Consider the following 24124-nt stretch of genomic DNA (forward strand, 5'->3'; position numbering starts at 1 on the left):
AATATCTTCTGGGTCTTCTCTCTGATAACTCCTCCCTTCCTTCTGAAGAGCTCGATCAGCTTGCTGTGGGGGTTGTCCAAAGAAGCCAGGAATCTTGTCTGAAGTGGAACAGTTGTAATCCTGAGAAATTCAGCGTTGATCTTAATATGAAATGAAACAAAACACAGAAGAACGATTACATGACATCTACATGTGAGATACATTCTGAAACACAAAATTACAAAAAAAATGTTTTAAATGCATGTCATTTTGAACAAAATGTTAATATTTCATAGCAGATTTCTTATACTAGGCCATTAGTATCCTCTACTTTACAGGCCATTACTTATAGTTCAAAATATTACATGCCTCATCCTCTGTGAACAACGCCAGGCCATCTTTCGATCAACTCCCAATTCCTTTTCCACAATTTCTTGTCTTCGCAGTGAAAAGGTTTTGGCCATTTTGTCCTTTACCACTGCACGATTGTCTCGTTTCTTTACTTCTGTTAAAAGTGAGTGTCTCTCATTTTCCAGTTTTTCTCGAGTCTCTCCAGTTGGAATGTCGGGTATATGGTTAGCTTCTCTCTTTGGTCTCTTTACTAAAGAGGGCACCTGTAAATACAAAGGAAATGGCATGAATTTATAGGGGACAGTGATTATTATTTTCATTAACGTTAGTCACTTTAAATTATAACTTATGTAGTGTTTCTCTTTAATCAGTCATTGCTCTCACCATTGCTACAAATACAATGTGATAAATACATACAAGTAGTAAATAGTAAGTTAACATTAGGAAGGTTTTTAAGAGAAAATATAGCCATTGTGGCAAAACGGACATTGAATTTATAAATGTGTATGGCAACACTGTCGTTATGGGGTTAGAATTGTTGCTTTATTCCAAATAAATAGATTATGATCCACAAATAAATGTAACAAGATTCACAAAAATATATCAAATTCACAAATAAATGTAAAGAGTTTCACAAAAAAACATAAAACTCACAAATAAATAAAATCAGATTTGCAAATAAAAATATATATATTTACAAATGTGTTTAATGTCACAAACACAACTCTACCTGGTATTTATTTGTGAACCGCTGTCTGTGCATTTGTAAATCACTGCACGCATTTGTGGATCGGTTCCTGTGCATTTGTGGATTTGAAACACTTCTAGCGTCGACATGCAGATAAATCCACAAATAAGTGGACTCCACCCACCGTTTACTCAAGCCAATCAAATAACGGCCACATTGAGCTGACCAATCGTAGCACGTTATCGCTTCAACCAATCACGTTTTGGCTTAAATCCAGGGGGGGGGGCGTCTTGCCTGATCGGCCATGTTATGCGTACTTGTCTGTAACGTTACTTGTGGACTTGTGAAATGTCATCAGTCGCTGCCCAAGTACTGTTTCCCTTTTCAAAGTTCACATCTAGCCAAGTCCAGTTCAAATCCCCTCCATGCACCCCTTTTACCGAGGATGCATGGAGAGGTGACTTGTGCGGACTTGATACGGGCCATAACCCAGAATTCAGCTCGAACCAGGTTAGCATCAATGGCGGAGGAGAAAACTCACAACTGTAAGTTATACATTTCGAAATACTATTGTTGTTTTATCACAAAATGTAACGTAGTTCTAAGAGTTTTGATGCCAGAATGTTGTTTAAACTTCAAAGCTACCGTCGAATTTTAAGGAACTATTTGAAAATTTGCTCAGACGATTTCGTTACGAGTTGAAAAGTAGCCTAACCCTCGGCAAGTCCTCCAAAAAAGTAGCTAGGCCCTGTAACATTTTGTAAAATATGGGGCTGCCTGTGTTGATTCTGTAGTGGATAAACATTTGATATATTTTGCTTTGGGTATATCTAATGGGCAATTGTTTTGCCTGAGGGAAAAGTTTCCTAACTAACGTTTGCCTAACGATACTTATATCAAATGCAAACCTTATTTTAGAGTGCTCTTGTCATTTTAACCAAATAGTTTGCTTGTCTTTATTTAAATTTTTTTTACAAATTCTTTTATAATTGTATTATTTTTCATCAACTTAAATTAAGCATTATTTTTTATCAAGGGACTGCTGAGGAAACTCGGGCCTTGATAGAGTGGCGGGCGGCCAACGAAAGGCTTTTCACCGGGAGGCGCAATTCCTCCAAAAGTTGATGGGAGTGAGTATTCATTTTGAGTGCTTGTATAATTCCCTGTATGTCTGAAGGTTTGGAGCTAGATTTGGACAGTCTTCATCCATAAAAATGAATACGTTATTGAAGTGGAATCATGTAAATCTTTATGGTTTTGTTTTGCCTATAGGCATTTTGTTCCACTTCTGGTTTGGCCATAACTGCCAAACAGGCAAAGAAAAAATTGAATAACCTAAAAGATAAATACAAGGTAATCTGCCTGTTTCTCTACTTTCTGTTACTGAAAGAGACTTACCAAGATGTGTGTAAAGACTTTCCGGTCATATTTGAAACCTAACATAGATGCATTGGCCCTTACATTTTATTTTGTAAAATGTAGTTTACTCCGTTTACATTGTTTACTCTGAGACTGTAAAAAGAATAGTTCACCCCAAAATGAACATTCTGCCATTCACCTACAATTTTAAGTTGTTTCACACCTGTATACACTATTTATTTATTCTTTTTTTTTTTTTTTTTTGCTTTACACAAAGGAAGAATATTTGTAACCTAAGAGTTCTGGGGCACCACTGACATGTGTAATTTTTTGGTGCCTCAAACTGTTAGGTTACAAAAATACTTAAGAATATCTTCCTCTGTGTAGAGCAAAAATAAAAAATGTCTAAAAGTGTGGAACAACGTGAGGTGAGAACATGACAGCATTTTGCTTTATTTCAGGAGCTTAGGGACCCACCCACAGGAAAAGGGGTAGAGGCCGGTAGTGTGACTGCTGCCACCTGGCAGTGGTACACTGCAATGGATGCTGCACTCCAAGGGCAGCACTCAGTTACTATGCCCGTAGTTGTTGCATCAAACCCACTGCCACTACAGGTGGCTCAGTCAGCACACCAGGTTCTACCCCTTCTGTGGAAGCCAGGAGTAGCCAGCAGTCAAGAAAGAGGCGACGGGACAGCCAGGCTCTTCTTGAGTTTCTAAAAGAACAGGCAGAGAGGGAAGAGGAGAGGGAGAGAGAAGCATTGGCGAGAGAAGAGGAGAGAGAGAGGGCAGCAACAGCCAGAGCAGAGACATATCTGTCTCTGTTTGAAAAACTTAATAAATTCTAAATTAATGTTGTATTTAATGATAAATGATTTTATATAGATTATTTGAATAAAAAAAATAAAAAAATGAATGTTTCAATTTCAACCCTGGCAAATCATTGTTATAGCAACAGTGTATTCTTTATATTTACAACAAAAACACAAATAATATAAAATAATGTAATATCCAATGTCTATAGTGGTATACAATTATTTACAATCATGCAGTTGAATCTCAAGAAGAACATACCAAAATTAAGAAAACGTATAAATGTATCTATACCCATCTACTTGCACATTTATTCATACCTATCTTTCTAATTAATGTCATAGCTATTTCAACTGTTTATGTTGCTCTTTTAATGAACATGACAACATCTGGAAAGGTTTACTGTCTAGATGTAGTACTGTTCAGTTAGACACCCAGGCAGTTCCACGGGAGAAGAAAGCTGCGCAGCCAGACGTCCTCGGAGATGGTTCCCTGATAGGTCCCTCTCACCCACTGCTGCATTCTCACCATCCTCGCTGTCTTTTTGTCCTTGGCTTTCCTCCTCCTCCTCCAAGAGATCACCTCCCATCACACAGATGTTGTGGAGGATACAACAGGCACCAATCACCTTTGGGGCGAACAGTGGCCTGATCTCCAGGGCCCGCAAGAAAATTGCACGCCAGTGAGTTTTTAACATCCCAATCATCGAGTATATATATCCCATCATCGAGTGCGCTCGATGATGTTCCGTGCTTGTGCATAATGCCTGTTGTATCGGGCTTCAACTTGGCCTGTTAATCAAAAATCGTGTAGAAAATGTGTAGTGTATTGCAAATTCATAACAGTAAAAATTTGGTTTATCGTGTGTGTGTGTCTGTCTGTCTGACATAAAAAAGTGTTCTTACTTGCGACAGGCTGGCGGTATGGGGTCATGATTGCAATAGGATGCTGCAAGCAAGGGTATCCCCCATCTCCCAAAAGATAGTATCCAGCTGGTGAATACAAAGCCTGCTGGTACATTGGTGATCTGCGCAGCACAAGGGCATCCTGTACAGAGCCTGGATTGCCAATATACACATCTATAAATATGCCTTTAGCATCACAGGTGCCCTGTAGAATGATGGAAGGGAAGATCTTTCTATTTATGTAGCATCTTTTTTGTGGCATTGCAGGAGGAACAATCCTGATGTGGCACCAGCAGCACAGCGGAATGCCTCATGGCCAGCAAGGTGAGCAAGCCACCCCCCACCTCATCCATTTCCTCTGCTTTTGGAAAATGAATAATTTTGTGGAGGATGGTCATCATCTCCTCCACAACATTGTGAACAGTCCTACAAACTGTTGAAAGTGGCATGCTGAAGTCATCTGATGTGACCCTGTAGGATGCTCCACAGGCAAGCCAATAAACCGTAACAAGTACTTCAATTTCACGGCTCCATCCATGGGCTTTTTGACGGGGAAGCATCTGTACCAGCATGTTGATGCTGTTCCTGGAGAGCCTGAAAGCTGGCTTTAAATCCTCTCCAGAAAAAAACATGACCAGGATTGGTACCTGGTCATTGATCTGTGAATACCTGCGAGTGGGACTTTGTTCCTGTTAAAATATATAGATAATATATTAAGAATGTTTTTACTTTTGTTGTATTATGTATTTGTTATATGTATTGCTTTTAAAAAGTTGTTACTATATGTACTGTCGTTGCATTGTATTTATTATATTTTTGGATTTAATATAAGCTATATACTCAGTTGTTTTAAGGATTTTGTCTAAAATTTACTAAAATCTGCCATAATTAAATCTCCCTCTAACATTTGCTCTTTTCGTGAAGTATTTCTTTATACTCTATTTCGGTTTCATTCATTTATTGATAAGCAACATTCATCCCAGAGTCTAAAAGTTGTAGCCTATATGATTATTATAGATATTAAATTGTCCTGTTTGTGTTAATGCAGTAATATGATGTGCACCTAGCTATATAAAGATGATAAACTATAAACTTATTTGAGCACCACAAAGACAAATAAAAGGTGTGTGAAGTGTAAGCTAGTTAATTTAAATGTTATCAACTGTCAAACCTATTGTACTTGTCAGTTTATTTGGTATACTGAAAAATCTAATGTAGTCTCATTACATCCCTGCAATAGTTTACATAACTTTTTGTGAGATAGTACTTTGTAGTCTGTTGATAGGGTGCCTATATGATACATTATAATACATTTTTATTATGACTTTTCATTTGGATATACCTAACTAAGTCCACATAAGTATATGGGCAGTTTATGAAGAAAGAATAATTAGAAAAACGTACAATGCTAGAGAGACATGCTAATATGGCACGTCTCTTCGCCATCCTCTGCTGCATCCTGGCTTTTCTTTGAAGGATTCGTCTCCTCCGTTCGGCAGCCTCCTCTTCAGCATCTTGATAAATAGCAATTGCAATGGCAATCCTAAGCTGTTCCATTTTGATTTACACTTATTTACAATTGATTTACACCTTTCAACCGTTTTTCCCGCTTTTTTATTTAAATTGTAGCTGAGTGGGTTTATTGCTAGATTGTTCTTAATGAAAAGAGGCAGTTGTTTCCACATATTTTATTTATTTTGAACGACGTAAATATAATCACAGTATTAATGTTACCTGAACCACATATTAATGTTTAATAGTTTTTAAAATAAAAAAGAGACAGTCGTTTAATATTATATTCAATTTCATTATAAATATAAAGTGAAAATAATCAGAGTAGGTACATATTAGTTTTTTAATACTAATATATTTAATATATTGAAAATAAAAAAGAAGTTAATTCAAGTAAAACATGCATGCTGAGTGATGCTATCAAGTACGCTTCCGTTCCATTTGTAGAATGACTGGACTCGCGTCCTCCCGTCCTCGAGAGTTCGTTCTTCTGAGTCCAACTTGGCATGTCCAAACTCGGAAGGACGGAAGTCCAGACTCTGCGAACTTGGTATTGAGAAATGCCCTGACTGTCTGTTGTTGGTCTCAAGTTCGGTGTCTATTCCCGCAGTTCCCCTGGCTGTAAGCCAAAATGTGATTGGTTGAAGCGATAACGTGCTACGATTGGTCAGCTCAATGTGGCCGTTATTTGATTGGCTTGAGTAAACGGTGGGTGGAGTCCACTTATTTGTGGATTTATCTGCATGTCGACGCTAGAAGTGTTTCAAATCCACAAATGCACAGGAACCGATCCACAAATGCGTGCAGTGATTTACAAATGCACAGACAGCGGTTCACAAATAAATACCAGGTAGAGTTGTGTTTGTGACATTAAACACATTTGTAAATATATATATTTTTATTTGCAAATCTGATTTTATTTATTTGTGAGTTTTAAAATTTTTTGTGAAACTCTTTATATTAATTTGTGAATTTGATATATTTTTGTGAATCTCGTTACATTTATTTGTGGATCATAATCTATTTATTTGGAATAATGCAACAATTCTAACCCCATATGTCGTCCTCTTCTATCTCTAATCTGAGCAGGTTCACAGGGTGGACGAGTTTACAATGGGCCCAAAAAAAATCCAACATGACCTTACCCGAGGTCGTTCAAGGTCTGTCCGATCCCGACCCAGACTATAAACTGCACGGAGCTGGAGAAGGGTCTGACTGCAGAGCCACGGTTTCACCCCGCGCATGCGCAGTTTCACTACAGCAGTTTTACCCATGCATTTTGGTTTATTTTATTCTAACATTTAAATATATTTAAAAAGACCTATATTTTTGTGCATTGGTGAATATTCAGGCGAATATTGTTTCGTGGCACGAATTAATAAAACCTCAGCAGATTAGGTCAATATTGTTTCGTGGCACGAATTAATAAAACCTCAGCAGATTATACTGTTCCCTCGTTTTACTATATTGTGGCCACGTTGTAATTTGTTAAATCAAAATGAGGGAGGGAAATAGTTCAACGTGTCCTCGATTTATTAAAATGAGGGAACAAATAAGTTGTCGTAACAACTAATTATTTAGATCAGTGGACAGGGCGCATAAAAAACCAGCAGAGAGAGAGAGAGCGCCCTGGCCGCGCGCGCACTAACCACCTTCAAACAGCACGAGCGCTCTATTGCTTTCTCTCCCTTGCGCATATCAATATCAATTAACAATAGTAAAGGGTCGGAAGACCGATTGTGTTTTAAAGATTAGTAGTTTGTTCATATAAAGTGTTTGATTAGCAAGTACATGTTAAACGTAAATGTATATAATATACATTACACACCCCCATAAACGTACATGTATATAAAAATGTCAATCGTTTGAGCTACAATTGTGCTGTTTTCGTTTGAGATATTTTTTTTGCACGCAGTGTGTGTTGCCGTGCGCCACACAGACACGTGCGCGCGCCTCAGAGGACTGTAGACGCCTCAAGGCTCTAAAGTTTTTAATAATTTAAAAACCAAACCAGCACAGACGGAAATCTTTACAGCACAAAACAGCACAGATGTAGATAAAAAGCATGTGCTCCTTCCCCCGTCTCAACAAGCTCACGAGTACGGAGTCAACACAGTTAATGTTAGGCTATTGGTGAAAAGCACGCGTAGAGTCTGTCCCTGGAGCACCCTACCCTCATCCCGCCGAAACTTTGGCTCGGCTGCAGCTCTAAGTCTGAGGGGCTAGCAGTGACCCCGCTACCGATTAAACATGTCCAGACACTGGCGGGGCTCTTCAGTTGAATTAAGCGCGATCTAGACACGATTATTATAAGTTTAGTAATTTAACTACGCGACCACATAATGCGATTAGCAAAAATTCGAGATGACAAATTTAACCAATTCATATTTCGGTAACACTTTAGAATACTGTTTCTTGCTTACTATATAACTAATAAGGAATTATTAAAGAACTAACAGGTGATTATTCATTAACACTTAACTCACTACTGTTAACTACTAAGAAAGATGTGTTAATTAATCAGTATGTAATATAATTTTATGATTGTGTTAAGTAACAGTTAGCTAATCAATAACTAATGTATTCTGTGATACCTCCTGAAGAACTACTATTAATTATCTTCTAGTTAAGGTTCAAGAAAAATAACTATGAAATAACTACTAACGAACAGTTATACACAAAAAATCACTATAATAATCAGGCTGTGTCCCACAAGTACTTGAGTAAAAGTACAGATACCCCAATAAAATATTACTCCAGTAAAATTATAAGTAGACCTGTTCATTTTCACCAAACCAACTGCACTGCGACCGGAAAAGCCGCGGTGAAAAGGCTGAGCCGCTTAATGGTGTTCGGCGGCCGTGTTTGGCGAGGTAGGAGTGATCATGGGTCCGGCAAAAAGTGGCAGATCTGAAAAAATTCCCCAGTACAGATCTCTTCATTGTAAGGAAAATCGGGTCTGTGATAAGATGACAGACAGGGCGAACCAAATGCTGATAAACCGTCAATGGATAGAGGTAAGTCAGCGATATTTATACTGTGGGATTGATTACTAGATTGTGGTCCACCTGTGTTGATTAGGCTAAGTATCTGACGCGCTCCTCCCGAATCTTGTTACGACAACATCATTACATTCTAAAGACAATGCACATTAGAGAAGAAACAGATCAGTGAGTTTATCCTACGTTTAGCTGCACATACTAAAAGCTGTTGATGTGTGCGGGAATATAATATGGATAGTGGTAATGTCTCTGTAATTTCAATACCCTTTAAATGGATCATATATGTCATATGTAGAGATTATGGTTTATTTTATTTGGCTGTGTTCTGTGTGCGTGTGTATTTTGCACTGTTGTTTTTCCTTTGATTTTCTTTGATTATTTTCTATGCACATATTATTGTTTGATTGTGATTTAGAATGTTGGGCAACACCCCCTGTACTCTCTTAGCTGTTCATATGACGGCTGATTAGCAGATGAACAGCTGTTGGTAATCGACGTTAAATCAAAGACTGGGATTGCTGTCGTCCTCTGCTGTGCTAATCTTGCTGTCATCCTCTGATTTGCTGGAATTTCTGCCGTCTTCTGTTGCGCTGGGATTGCTGCTGCCCTCCGCTGTGCTGTCCGAGCCCCGCCTCGTTCGTTCTGGTCCTGTGGTTGAGGAGCGCTGTTCAACGAGACTGGGAGTTAGATTCGTCTGCTCCCAGTTTATGGGTGAGTGACGTTCTATTCCAAGTTATGCTGTCTTGCCTCGTCCGAAGTTAAGATCCACGCCACGGTCTCATCTAAATTAGAGAGCGTCAGTCTGATCCACTGTAGTCATACCATTATAACTTATATTCACGGATTGTAGTGTTGTAATTGGTTAGTGCACGATTGATAGCTTTCTAGTGGGGTGCTGTGCCTATGCTGTGTTTGTTTTCTGTGGAGATACTGGCGGTTTTCTTCCTGTTGTGTGAGTGTTGTGCTGGTGCGTGCGGTGATTGACAGGTGGACTGCTGCGTATACGTCACTGCCTGGCGTGAGACGGACTTGTGTGAGAGCCGAGGGACTGCTTATGGACTGTGCTCTTATGGACTTCCAGTGGACTTGAACGTGTTTGTCTGATGTCCAGCTTTTACCTTGATGATTAGTTTTAAAGCCCGAGTGTGTGTGTGCGCATGGGCACTTTTTCTATTGAATTAGAGATTATAATAAATATATCTTTTTTACTAAATTTGTTGTCTTGGTGAATCTGTTGTGTTGCTCCCACCAAACTAAAAGAACTTGCAGTTATTTAATTAATCGAGTCCCAGCTCTTCAATTGGGTGGCGTTGTCGAGCTACATTGCCTGCATGACATTTTTGGCGTAGTCGGCAGGGTTTGGTTTGGAGCTTCACATACAGGTTAGCCAAACTACATAACTTGTTATAACTTTTATATATATATATATATAGTTGTTGTTTATTATTTATTATTATTATTCTTATTATATATATATTTTTTTTATCTGTTTTGAACATGATGATGATGCCAATTTATGCGGGTGCACCCTGGATTCCTAAGTTTAAAGGGGTGGGGGGTGATTTAAAATTCAGTGAGTGGAAAGAACAAATTCAGAGTTTATTGCAGACACGAGAGTTTAATGAGCAGCAAAAAGTCAGTATAGTGTTGGGGGCATTAACAGATGAAGCTAAGCGGGAGGTTTGTGTTTTAGGGGATACAGACCGTGATACTGTGGTAAAAATTTTGAAACATCTAGACACCCTGTATGGAGATCAGGTTCCTGTGGCAAATTTGAGATTACAATTTTTTAGCTGCACACAAAATGCCAGTGAGAGTTTAAGAGCTTATGTTCTCAGGTTGCGGGAACTGTTCTGTAGGTTAAAGAAGCGAGACCCAGATGGCCCCCTTGATGAAAGTCACTTGCTGGACCAGCTCTTGATGGGACTCCGTAATGCAGAACTGAGGAGCACAATTAGGACCTATGCACGTCGTAATCCGGACGCCACTTTTAACACCGTATTGGAAGAAACCTTTTTGCTGGAATGTGAACAGGGGCCTGGGGCTGGACATGAAATTGTGGCGCAAGCTGTAGGTGAGTCCTCTGCTTCTAAATCCGTAACAAGGAAGGAGGACTGGGCTGAGACCTTTCGACGGGAGCTCCTTCAAGAAGTGAGGGGGCAGATGAATGCATTAAGGCAAGAAATTACCCAGCAGTTACAACCCGCTGCAGACGAGCCGCCGCGGTACCCACCGCAACCTAATCAGCCGCCACGTAGGGGGAGGTTCCAGTCCTACACGCCTAACACCTGGGCTGCAGACGGTAAGCCTATATGCCGCCGGTGTGGCCGTACCGGACCCATTGCCAGGTTCTGTAGACCCCCATCCGAGTCCAATGCAGATTTAAACTAATTTGTCCTGCTACTGAGGTCCAAGTAGCAGGGAATTTGGGGGAAGCAGGTCAAAGGACCATATTTGTAGGTGACTATCCCAAGGTTGAGGTTAAAGTAAACGGTGTGTCCCTTATTGGACTAATTGACACTGGCTCGCAAGTTACGCTAATGCAACAGAGTGTATTTGACCAGCATTATCCAGCAGATGCCCTATCACATGGTGTGGCCCCCAACAAATTGACACTTCGAGCGGCCAATGGGTTATCCATCCCTTATCAAGGCTATGCGGTGATAGATTTTGAAGTAGGAGGTGCTAATATTTCAGGGAGGGGGGTTGTTATTGTAGCCGATCATTGTCTAACTGCTCCTTTACTGATTGGTATGAATGTTATTACAACCTGCTGGCATGACTTACTTAATCGACCAGATGGCCTAAAGACTGTGTTTCAGGATCAAGGGACAAGGAAAGCCTGGACTGGTGCATTTGCTGTGTGCCAACGGACAGCTGTCGTCGGGGGGGAAGATGGATAGATGGGGTTTGTACGTCCAGCAAGCCGCAGGGGCCTAACCGTTCCAGCCAGAAGCGAGGTGGTGGTCTGGGGGCGTGCGCGGATGGGTACGAGGGGGCAGGACTACTGTGGCCTGATTGAAGCGCTGCCTGAGCTAGGGGCTTTTTCGGTGGCAAAGTTTGTTGCATTCGTCAAACATGGCCGACTTCCTATTCGTATCCAGAATGTGACTTCTTATCCTGTCGTTATAGGCCGCTATCAGAAGCTGGCGAAAGTGTTCCATGTTGACCGCGCTGATGTTCATGGCCAGACAGATCTATGCCTGATTGTGCAAGATGATGGAACTGTCGCAGTGGATATTGTGGAGGCTGGAGATGGAGGATCAGTGGAATCACCTGTCGAGGTATTAGGAGATTTACAAGGCAGGGATGACTTGACTGAACAACAGAAGCAAGACTTTAAAGTGCTCCTACAAAGGTGGGTCAGGGTGTTTGCCCTCCATGAGGAGGACTTTGGGCATACCGATGTGGTGCAGCACCAAATCCACACTAGCGATGCGCCCCCAGTAAGAGAAAAATATCGCCCTCTACCACCTATGATGTACCAAGAAATGCGTGCCCTGTTAGCCGATATGTTGGAGAAGAACGTTATTCAGCCAAGCTCCAGCCCTTGGGCTGCACCCATCGTGATGGTCCGCAAGAAAGACGGCAGTTGGCGCTTTTGCGTTGACTATCGTAAATTGAACGCCCTGACTCATAAAGATGCCTTCCCGCTCCCCCGTATAGAGGAGACCCTAACCTTCCTGACTCAAGCCTCCTGGTTCACCACACTTGACTTAGCCAGTGGTTATTGGCAGGTCGGAGTCGACCCCCAAGACAGACCCAAGACTGCCTTCACCACCCCACTAGGTCTATACGAGTTTCAGAGGATGCCATTTGGCCTTTGCAATGCCCCAGCGACGTTCCAGCGGCTTATGCAGCAATGCTTGAGTGGCCAAATCACTGACTCTGTACTCGTTTATTTGGATGATATCATTGTCTATTCTCCAGATTTTTCCTCCCATTTACGTCACCTGGAGGCTGTCTTTGAGCGACTGCAACACCATGGGCTCAAGCTGAAGGTAGAGAAGTGCCAGCTGCTACGGAGGGAAGTAAGGTTCCTGGGCCACGTGGTCACTGGAGAGGGAGTGAAACCAGACCCTACCAAGGTTACTGCTGTGACTGAATGGCTGTTTCCAACGACAATCAAAGAGGTACGTGCTTTCTTGGGCCTAGCAGGCTATTATCGCCGCTTTATTGCCAACTTCGCAAAGATAGCACTCCCCTTGAATGCCCTCTTAATTGGAGCCCCTGCAGATAAGAGAACAGGATCTCGTCAGATCTCTTGGTCCGGTGAGTGTCAACAAGCTTTTGACAGTCTAAAAACTGCTTTAACCGAGGCCCCTATCTTAGCCTATGCGAACTATGCAGAACCCTTTGTGTTATACACTGATGCGAGCCATGCTGGTTTGGGGGCTGTTTTAGCCCAGCTACAGGATGGGCGTGAGCGAGTTGTGGCCTATGCCAGTAGGAGCCTGCATCCTAGTGAGAAGAATGATGCTAACTACAGCTCCTTCAAATTGGAATTGCTAGCTTTAAAGTGGGCCATAGTAGAAAAATTTAAAGATTACCTGATGGGGGCCAAAGTGATTGTTTACACCGATAATAATCCTGTAGCCCACTTGCAGACTGCCCGCCTGGGGGCCACGGAACAAAGGTGGGTAGCCCAACTCGCTGCCTTTGATTACCATGTGAAGTATCGTTCGGGTAGAGAAAATGCTAATGCAGATGCCCTTTCCAGAGTACCTGTAGAAGCCCCCCTAGGTGCTGATGTGACTAACGTGGCAGCAATGGCAGATGTACAATCAACAGAAGGGCTGTCGATGGATGACTTGCGAGCCAAACAGTCTGAGGACAAGGACTTGAACCAAGTGCGGAGGTATGTGGAAAGTGGGAAGTTTCCAATGGGGCAAGAGTGCGAGCTGCTCCGCTTGGGGTGAAGCAGCTGCTGCAACAGAGGGTAAGGCTGGTGATGCGGGATGGAGTTTTGTGTCGTCGAGTTACTGACTATAACACTCATGAAGTTCGTCTCCAGATTGTCTGCCCTACTCAACAACGCAAAGAGGTGTGGGAGAAACATCATAATGCTATTGGACACTTGGGCGTGGAGAGAACCATAAGTTGCCTACGTCGACATTTCTTTTGGCCAGGTATGCAGACTCAGGTCCAACAATACCACTCCCTGTGTCCTCGTTGCCAGGTGAAAATAATGGATGCTGTGTCTAAAGCACCCCTAAAGCCCATTACTGTGTCCTTCCCCCTTGAGGGCATTGGGCTAGACTTCCTTTCTTTAGGGAGGCCCCATGACCAATATCAAAACATTTTAGTAATGACAGATATGTTCAGCCGCTATGCCTGGGCTATCCCCACAAGAGATCAGACGGCGAGGACTACCGCTAGGGTCCTGTGGCAAGCGGTTATACAGACCTTTGGGTGTCCGATGAGATTCCATTCGGACCAAGGCCCAAATTTCGAATCCCAGCTGGTGGCCGAACTATGTAGCCTTTATGGCATCTCTAAGAGCAGGACCACCCCGTACCACCCCCAGGGAAACGGCATGTGTGAGCGACTTAACCAGACCCTCTTGAGCATGCTGCGGACCTTGGAGGATCAAAAGCAAGGGCGCTGGCCTGAACCTCTCCCTGCCCTTGTCCAAGCTTACAATGCCACCTTACACAGCTCAACAGGGTACGCCCCTTCATACCTGATGTTTGGACGGCATGTCCGATTGCCTGTGGATGTAGCCCTGGGCGTAGAGAACCAGCATGCCCGATATAGCTGGGACAGTTGTGTGGGGGAACATCACCAACACCTGTTGTATGCATACTCTTCAGCAGCTAAGTCTATGGGCCAGGCTGCAGAGCAGTATAAAAGACAATATGACCGTAAGGCCAAGTCACTCCCTTTAGCTCTTGGGGAATGGGTATGGCGAAGGAATAGGCGAGATGGGGGAAGGGAGAAGCTTTGTGGCAAGTGGGAACCAGAGCCTTATGTAGTGGTAGAACAGTTGAATAAAGAGGGTTTAACCTATCGTGTTAAATCTGAGCACACAGGGAAAGAGAGGGTCCTGCATAGAAATTCTCTTAAACCTTGTATTAATCCACCCCAAGGTGCCCTTGCATTGCATCCTGAGCTGCCAGTATCTCCTGTTTGTGAACCCCAACCTCTATATGTACCATGGGTAGACCTGCCTGTTTTAGATGACCCAGGTACTTGTGTGGCCCCTAGGAGGTCTGTCCGTTCAAATATGGGACAGCCCCCAGTGAGATTTAGAGACACGTAGATACTTGATCTCTGTGGTTGTCAGGGACTGCCAACATTAAAGAGTGGTGGGATGTCATATGTAGAGATTATGGTTTATTTTATTTGGCTGTGTTCTGTGTGCATGTGTATTTTGCACTGTTGTTTTTCCTTTGATTTTCTTTGATTATTTTCTATGCACATATTATTGTTTGATTGTGATTTAGAATGTTGGGCAACACCCCCTGTACTCTCTTAGCTGTTCATATGACGGCTGATTAGCAGATGAACAGCTGTTGGTAATCGACGTTAAATCAAAGACTGCTCAAAAGAGCGAAGGAACTGAAACGGTGCGTCTGCTGCCCCGCGAACTCTGTTGTTGCAACTCTGTCCCCACGTTATTGCTGGATTGTTATATTTGTTGCCGCGATCATCGCGCAGATAATTGTCTGCTTGTATGGAAGCCTGAAGTTCTGTTGATGTGCCGGTTCTGCTGTCGACCTGGTGGCTGCCGTGTGTTTCGTCTCCTCTGTTGCGCTGGGATTGCTGTCGTCCTCTGCTGTGCTAATCTTGCTGTCATCCTCTGATTTGCTGGAATTTCTGCCGTCTTCTGTTGCGCTGGGATTGCTGCTGCCCTCCGCTGTGCTGTCCGAGCCCCGCCTCGTTCGTTCTGGTCCTGTGGTTGAGGAGCGCTGTTCAACGAGACTGGGAGTTAGATTCGTCTGCTCCCAGTTTATGGGTGAGTGACGTTCTATTCCAAGTTATGCTGTCTTGCCTCGTCCGAAGTTAAGATCCACGCCACGGTCTCATCTAAATTAGAGAGCGTCATTCTGATCCACTGTAGTCATACCATTATAACTTATATTCACGGATTGTAGTGTTGTAATTGGTTAGTGCACGATTGATAGCTTTCTAGTGGGGTGCTGTGCCTATGCTGTGTTTGTTTTCTGTGGAGATACTGGCGGTTTTCTTCCTGTTGTGTGAGTGTTGTGCTGGTGCGTGCGGTGATTGACAGGTGGACTGCTGCGTATACGTCACTGCCTGGCGTGAGACGGACTTGCGTGAGAGCCGAGGGACTGCTTATGGACTGTGCTCTTATGGACTTCCAGTGGACTTGAACGTGTTTGTCTGATGTCCAGCTTTTACCTTGATGAATAGTTTTAAAGCCCGAGTGCGAGTGTGTGTGTGCGCATCGGCACTTTTTCTATTGAATTGGAGATTATAATAAATATATCTTTTTTACTAAATTTGTTGTCTTGGTGAATCTGTTGTGTTGCTCCCACCAAACTAAAAGAACTTGCAGTTATTTAATTAATCGAGTCCCAGCTCTTCAATTGGGCGGCGTAGTCGAGCTACATTGCCTGCATGACATATACACCCCTTTGGAGATATGGTTCCTTGCTGCTGCTATTTGAACTGAACTGAGGCTGAACTGGATGATAAAATCAGTGAATCAATGATGAACTGACTTTAACTGAATAATTTACTCTGTGTCCTCTTGCATTATCGACACTATTTGAGACTGTGAGGGCCTTTTCACAGAGAGTGCAAAAATTTAGCACGATTGTGTTGGGCATGATGATGCTTTTGAATCGAAACAATAAATCCCTATGGGGCTACTCACACCTGGCGAGATCATTCACGGCACGAAAAAATATTAATTGTTTTTCTGTCGTATGTGTCTATTGTGACACGTGTCCCGAGCTCTCGTCAGTGTCGCCCTGGAAACTGAGCAGGCACACCTGCACCTGCTCATCACGGGCTGAGCGGCCACACCTGCGCCCCATCACGCTCTGGTTATTTTAACCCAGCAAACGAACGAAGAGGTGAGAGATGTCTCCACAAGACTGGGCTAACACCTTACACTATTTGTTTCTACAGAGAGCAGTGTATGACCGCAAGCCCCACCGCACACGGGAGAGCACGGACCCACACCGCACCTGTGCACCAATTGAAGAGGAAGCCGAGTGCCTCACACCAATGCCTTTTCACCACCCTTTCCTAAATAAAATCCACCCTTCGGGGAACTGACCTGCATCTTCGAGTAGTGTCCTTCACCTCGCCACACTATCTTTTCCCCCCATCGCTCCACAATGAAACGGTTGTCCAATAAAGACAGAGCAAAAAGTGACAACAAACACCCACTCACCTCCATTGAAATAATTGAAAGAGCAAGGATAATTTTTAATATAACTTCAATTGGATTTGTCTGAAAGAAGGAAGTCACATACTCCTAGGATGCTTCGAGGATGAGTAGAAGAAAGACAAATTTTCATTTTTGGGTGAACTAACCCTTTATGCAATATTAGTGGACTTAAATGTAATGTGTTCACAGTATTACTAAAATAACGTACTGTTAAACAGTATTTTGCTGTACAGTGTAAGCATATTAATGTAGTTTATGGTCAGCTTCTCTTTCCTGTTGCAGTCTAATGTTATCACAGTTGATGGTCTCTGACTGTTTCCTCAAAACTGTCAGGTTTATCATAAGATGGTAAACAAGTACCTCCGCATTTATCAAGAGTTCTCTGCTTCCATACCACCACAACATTCATCTCTAACACATGGTTGTTTTTGAGCTTTTCATAGGTGTCTTTTGTGGATGGCACCCAGCACTTCATATTCAACACTTTTTGAAAGCCTTTGAAAAATAGCATGCAGAAAGCAAAAAAATCCCATCCCATCCATCATTCTTCATAATTTAATTCAGACATGTATCATGAACACATTCTTTTACTGCTGTGATTGAACTTCCTACCAAATCTACACTAACACACGTGTGCATTTAATCAACTAAACAATTGTTATAAAGTCATATTTCCATTATATAAAGCTCTTCATACTTATAATAATAGAGCAGATGGTCATTTGAAAAAAATTAAAAGTATGAAAGTGGAATTTTTACAAGATGTGGAAGATCTCTGATTTCTCCACAGTTACACGACAGGTAAGACCAGACGACGTTCTGCTGAAACAGCCGTTTCCTGTAAGTCACATTATATCTGGGGATTTAAACCCTCAGGGTGACATCAATGAGGATCTTTTTAGAAAAGTCTGTGGCGTGTGATGAGCACAATTTGTTTACCCTTACCATCATTCCTGATAGTAGGAACATTTTACTGCTCTTTACTTGCCCTCATCCATCGCCTTTTATTCATTTATTAAAGTGCACAAATAAAGTGTGCTGAATCTACATGATTTCCATTGGTGTACTGAATCACTTAAATTGCATATTACATTTAGCAGACACTTTTATCCAAAGCAACTTACAGTGCATTCAGAATATACATTTTTTATACCAGTATGTGTGTTCCCTGGGTATCGAACCCACAACATTTTGCACTGCAAACGCAATTCTTACAGGAACACAGTCACATTATTTGTTCACCTGACTTCAACATCTCAAAGTGACTTGGTATGGTTCCCTGAGAGGTTTAATTCACTCAGTTTCATATACATTCATGTCACATCACTGAGCTAACAAGCAATAACACCTTCTAGCATTGAATGCGTTGCTAACTAACCAGTGTACCTGAAGTAGATGGAAATCCCAGTTGAGCATTAATCACAGTCTGGTCTTCCATGTTTTGTTGGGATTTACAGTAATATAATAAACTGATGTAGGGAATAGTGAATGAGTGTAAAGGGTTTAACAGTTAGTTTGTTTATTTAAACTGTTCCTGAAACAGAATCTTCTTGTTAGTCACAGTTACTGTTTTGTCGTGTTATTTTACATTAGACATGATAATTGTCTGTTTATGTGGCTTTATTAATCTTTTCTGTATTTCAAAGATATAGAGAAAACATGGCAAATAGATCTGTAAAAGAGTAAAACTACTGTAAAACTACATATATATTTTTTCAGTGCTGTTTAAGTGTTATGTGCAAGTATTGCCCTACAAATATATATATTTTTAATTTGTCCTCACATCCCATGACTTGGGACATATTAACATGTTGAAACTTTCACTTTCTTCGCACAATGTTCTAAAATAAATAAAACATCATACAATTGTGTTATAAACACAGAGACCAGATGCTACCTGGATAGAGAAAAGATCTGCGTGTACTTGCATAATTCTCACCTGCTTACTGTACATATGTAGCAATGCATGGATGAAATGTGAGAACACCAGAATGTACAGTAACAGTATGCATACTTCTAGAACGATTAATCATTTTTAAAATTCTTGTGTTATGAGGTTTCTGGGTCTGACAGGTAAAAACAGACCACTTTATACAGTAACAGCAGTTATCAGTAAGTGATTATGATTCATGAACTAATGAAGAAGCTTCACCTGAAACCCATGAATTGTCTTAAAGTGACCGCACCTGCAGCTGCTGTAAGTGACCTTAACGAGAATCCAAGAAAACACTAATTAATCACTCACTGCTCAGGACTGAATTACTTTTGTAGTTTTAACAAGAGTTAATTTAGTTTTCACATGACTGATTTGTTAAAAAAATATTGAACATGATGTTTAAAGATAGATATTATATTAGTCCGTGTTCTTTTATCAGAAAATCCCAATTAAGTGAACACGGGTGAATTATAAACATTTCAAGCATTAAGCAGTTGCTACTATTTATGAAAAATGTATTATTGACCGAATCTAACATTCACAGACATTTAATAACACAATAAATACATGGACTCAGAGACAGAAGGACAAACACTGATCACTGGATATGATTCATTCCAGCTCTCTGAGAGATGATTCATTCCCACTATACAGAGAGCTTGAGTGTGGATTGATTCCTAATGATGACTGTGATGGGGTGGAGACAGAGCTCCTGATAAATGCTGTGCTATTCCTTTCCTCTCATGATAAAGTGAGCAGAGCAGGAGGATGAAGCTCAACAGCGCTCTGATTGTTGCTGCAATCACACTTCTCTACGCAGCAGGTAACCTCTCTAACATCACCTTACATGATCATTTAACTATGTTTCTTCCAGTTGTTTAATAACTGACAAGTCTTTTCATTCCTAAGAACTCTTTGTAAAAAGACAATTTATGTCCTCATTTCTGTAAAACATTGATTTCTTTACAAATGCATAACTTAAGAGGTTTCTGGTCACTACATAAATCCCACACTTTTATTTATGAGTGTTTCTTTTCAAAAGAGACCAAATCCATGCATATACTGTCCTCCAAATGGTTGAAGAACAGCATGCAGTCTCCTTTGGGTGTGCCTTTTTTTAAGTGTTTTAGGCTAATTTTTCTAGAATGCTGACGGGTTAATATTACTTTAAAATGTAGAAAATATTTATGATAATAGTATAGTATCCAAACTTTTATGATGCAATTAAAAATACATGAGTAAACTACTCACACATTGTTTGAGAAATCAGGCACACATTTATTTTATATTCTGTAATTCTCACTAAATTCAAATCAAGTTGTTTAGATATATTCCTGTTCCATCCATTCTCCAAATCACTTAGTTATCAGTAATGTGTAGCAGAAACAGTGTCAGTGTGGACGCCCAATGTAAGACTGCTGCTAAATCACACCAGATTTAGGTTAGTTTCTTTATTCACATCATGACTGTGCTGATGTAAGAAGAGAGCGAGTGATTGTGAGCCACACCAAGCATTGATCAGCTCTGTCCGGATGATAGTGTGCTCACTGTGTCTGTGTTTGTCTGTCACACAGGTTTCCTCTGCCAGTTAGAAGGTAAGGATGTGCACAGAAGTGAACTTGGTGTGTGTGAGGAAGTCTCTCATCTTGTCTCTCTCCTCAGTGTGTGGTCGAGCCCCCCTCAGTCACAGGATTGTTGGAGGGGAGAATGCGACAGAAGGTGATTGGCCGTGGCAGGTCAGCATTCATTTGATCGGCGTGGGTCATATCTGTGGCGGGACTCTCATCACCAAAGACTGGGTGTTATCTGCAGCGCACTGCTTCTTCCAGAGGTATCCAGTTTAAGGACTTTATTACTGTATTTAAGCACATTTTCAAGTATCTGTACTTTTACTCAGTGTTGGAGAGCAGCTAGTTACAATTAAATCAATTACAGTCACTGAGAAAAATGTGTAATTAAATTACAGTTACTTATGAAAATGTTGAAGGGGTCATATGTATTTTTTCTTTCTCATTGGAGTGTTACAAGCTCTTGGTGCATGAAGAAGCTCAGTGAAGTTACAAAGACTGAAGTCTCAAACCCAAAGAGATATTCTTTATCAAAGTCAAGACTCGTCCACGCCCTCCTAAAACACCTCGTTTAGACACACCCCCACATCTCTACATCACTGTGTGGAAATATCTGCGTATCGTCGCCCAAATGTTGACGCAAAGAAAGGCAGCGTGGTTTCAGTAACACAGTGTTGAAGCAGTCGTTTCAGGGAGATGTGAGTGTATCTAGGAGAAAGAACAAGCACTTTATTTGTTCTTCTGAAAGTAGATGCATTTAGGAATCTTTAAGATTACTTACAACAGAACAGCAACACATTTTATGGACGACTGTTTCGTGAACCCAGGAGAGGAGGACATTCTGACTTCACTACGACAATCTGGTGCTTCTGAATCAGATACTGGAAGTGTGTTATTAGTTTAAGTGTTTGCTATTGAATTAGCAAACATGTGTGGAGTTTAGCGCATCATGTATGTGTGTGTATGTGTGTGTGTGTGTGTGTGTGTGTGTGTGTGAGAGAGAGAGTTTTGTGATGAAGGTGAAGTGATGAAGGATTGTGAAAGTCTGACAGTAATCAGTGTTGAGTATTACTGTAAGGTTAACCCTGCCTGCTTTACATGTTTCAAAATGATTAACAGAAATGAGAAATTTAGAAAAGTAATCCAAAGTAATCAGCTAGATTAATAAAGCAATTGAAATAGTTACACTACTTGTTTCATTTTAAATAGAGTAACTTCTAATCTGTAACCTATAACATTTACCTTCCCAGCACTGCTGTTACTTCACTACATTCTGAAGCACCATACTTTTTACTCTTCTACACTTCCTAAAACATGTCGTTCCACATTATTTTGAACTGAAGAAATCATTGATTTGTGAACAAGCTGATCTTAAGCAACACACTGATTCAAATGATCCCGTCAGAGCGAATTTTAGGATTGATTACTGTAAAGGAAAATCATATTTAAGCCACAAACCCATTTGGCTTTTTCTTCATTTAAATACTGTTATAGTTTGTGTTTTCACTTGTTTGCACACATGAAGTATCAGTAACGTAAACTGATATTTAAATACATTGAATGTTTTAATAGTCTTTGACAATCCCCCTCCCCCAGAGAGCAGTGATTATATGAATTATATAATATAAACATGTTCAATAAAAAATGTGTATGTAATTGTTAAAATTATAAACATTCATTAATCAGTAATTTTAATACTTAAGTACATTAAAAATCCAATACTTTTGTACTTTTCCATAAGTAAAATTGGAGTACTTTTACTGGAGTACTATTTTATCAGGGTATTAGTACATTTACTCTTTTACTTTGTGTGCTTCGCCCACCACTCAGTTTAAGATACATTGGGAATTTGTACTAGTGTACCGTATTAATAATCTAAAGTGTGTAATAATGTTTAATAATAGTGAGATTTCTCTATTACAGTTATAACAGTTATAATGAGTCTGACATTGAGATGTACTTCGGTCGTCTGAGCCAATTCGACTCAAACCCTCATGAGACGAACAGGACAGCGAGTCGAATCATCAGCCATCCTGACTATAACGATTCCACTTATGACAACGACATAGCACTGATTGAGCTGTCCTTCTCTGTGGATTTCTCTGACTACATCAGGCCAGTGTGTCTGGCGGCAGCTGCTAGTGTGTTTACTGCAGGGACAGAGAGCTGGGTCACTGGATGGGGACAACTACAATCTGAAGGTGAGTGAACAGCCCTATACAATCAATGCTGTAAACCTCAACAGTTTGCCTAGAAATGGTTTTAAAGCCATAAAATCTGTCCTCTGGTCTGTGTCACAGACACCCAGGGTTCTGATATTCTGCAGGAGTTGATGATACCAGTCGTGAGCAACAGTGACTGTGATAATGCTTATGGAGGGAGCATCACAAGCAATATGATTTGTGCTGGATTCTTAAATCAGGGAGGGAAAAGTATATGTCTGGTAAGTAACCAGTCATTCATTTGAACCATTTTTAATTCAAAGCAATTTGCAGAACACTACTAACCAGTTTTTGGTCACTTGCAAACATTACACTGACATACTCCACTCATACACCACTTCCTTCCACTGTGGAAAAAAACCAAAATGTCCCAGAAATGGCCGCTGTCATTTTGTGCTGATGATGTCAATTGGAGCCTTGGACATTTTAATGGTACAAAGACCTCTTATAGACCAAACGATAAAGGCTACTTTGATTTAAAAAATCCATGATAAATAATAAAAAAGCAAGATGCTCTGTTGAAATGAGGAAGCACCCATTTGAGAGAAGCATAAAAATGCTCAGTGCTCCCACTGCAAACAGTTGAGAAGAGTACACTTGCCCACTTTGGTGGACACACAGGCTTCGAACTTTATCACTGGGCTACACTATTGCATACTTGAGTCTGTAATGGTTATTGAGAAATATAAATGCTGAATGTCTGTCAATATAGGAAGACTCTGGAGGTCCAATGGTCAGCAGGAACAGTCCTCTGTGGATTCAGTCTGGCATTTCAAGTTTTACTGGAGAAAAATGTGATGATCCCAAATTTCCCAGTGTATTTGCCAGAGTTTCTCAGTATGAGGACTGGATTAAGTCTTACATGGGCAGCAACCCACCTGGATTTGTTTTAACTCCAACTCCACCTACAACTCCAAATATAACTTCAACTCCACCTACAACTCCAAATATAACTTCAACTCCACCTACAACTCCAAATATAACTTCAACTCCACCTACAACTCCAAATATAACTTCAACTCCACCTACAACTCCAAATATAACTTCAACTCCACCTACAACTCCAAATATAACTTCAACTCCACCTACAACTCCAAATATAACTACAAATGCAACATCCAACTCACACTTCGGAAGTGCACCCAACCTCCTCTTATTCCCCCTTTCTCTCACAGTCTCGTTCATTCCATTCACCTTCTCCCTCTTTCTCTCTTCCTAAAGACTGTTTGAACAGTTATTCAGAGGGTGAAGAGTTCTGCTGTACATGCTCTAATAAAAAGATGAAAAGAGACGTTCAATTTTTGTAATTTATTCTTTATCTTTATCTATAAATGAACTATTCCTGAACGGCTCTCTTGTTGACATTACAAGAGCAAACAGTAATGACATTTAGTTCATCATGCTTCTGTCCTCTGTGATTTAGTA

At 41.0% G+C, this 24124-nt stretch overlaps 1 protein-coding gene across 1 annotated transcript; it reads left to right on the forward strand.

The window, feature by feature from the left end:
- The first annotated feature begins 20510 nt into the window (after nt 1–20510).
- LOC132111055 (serine protease 30-like) lies at nt 20511–23918 on the forward strand. Its single transcript, XM_059518224.1, has 4 exons — nt 20511–20740; nt 22410–22678; nt 22778–22920; nt 23412–23918. The coding sequence occupies exons 1-4, from the start codon at nt 20511–20513 to the stop codon at nt 23916–23918; spliced, it is 1149 nt and encodes a 382-aa protein (XP_059374207.1).
- The last annotated feature ends 206 nt before the right edge of the window (nt 23919–24124 follow it).

This window comes from Carassius carassius, chromosome 30 (assembly GCF_963082965.1).
Source record: "Carassius carassius chromosome 30, fCarCar2.1, whole genome shotgun sequence".
In the NCBI taxonomy this organism is placed as follows: Eukaryota; Metazoa; Chordata; class Actinopteri; order Cypriniformes; family Cyprinidae; genus Carassius; species Carassius carassius.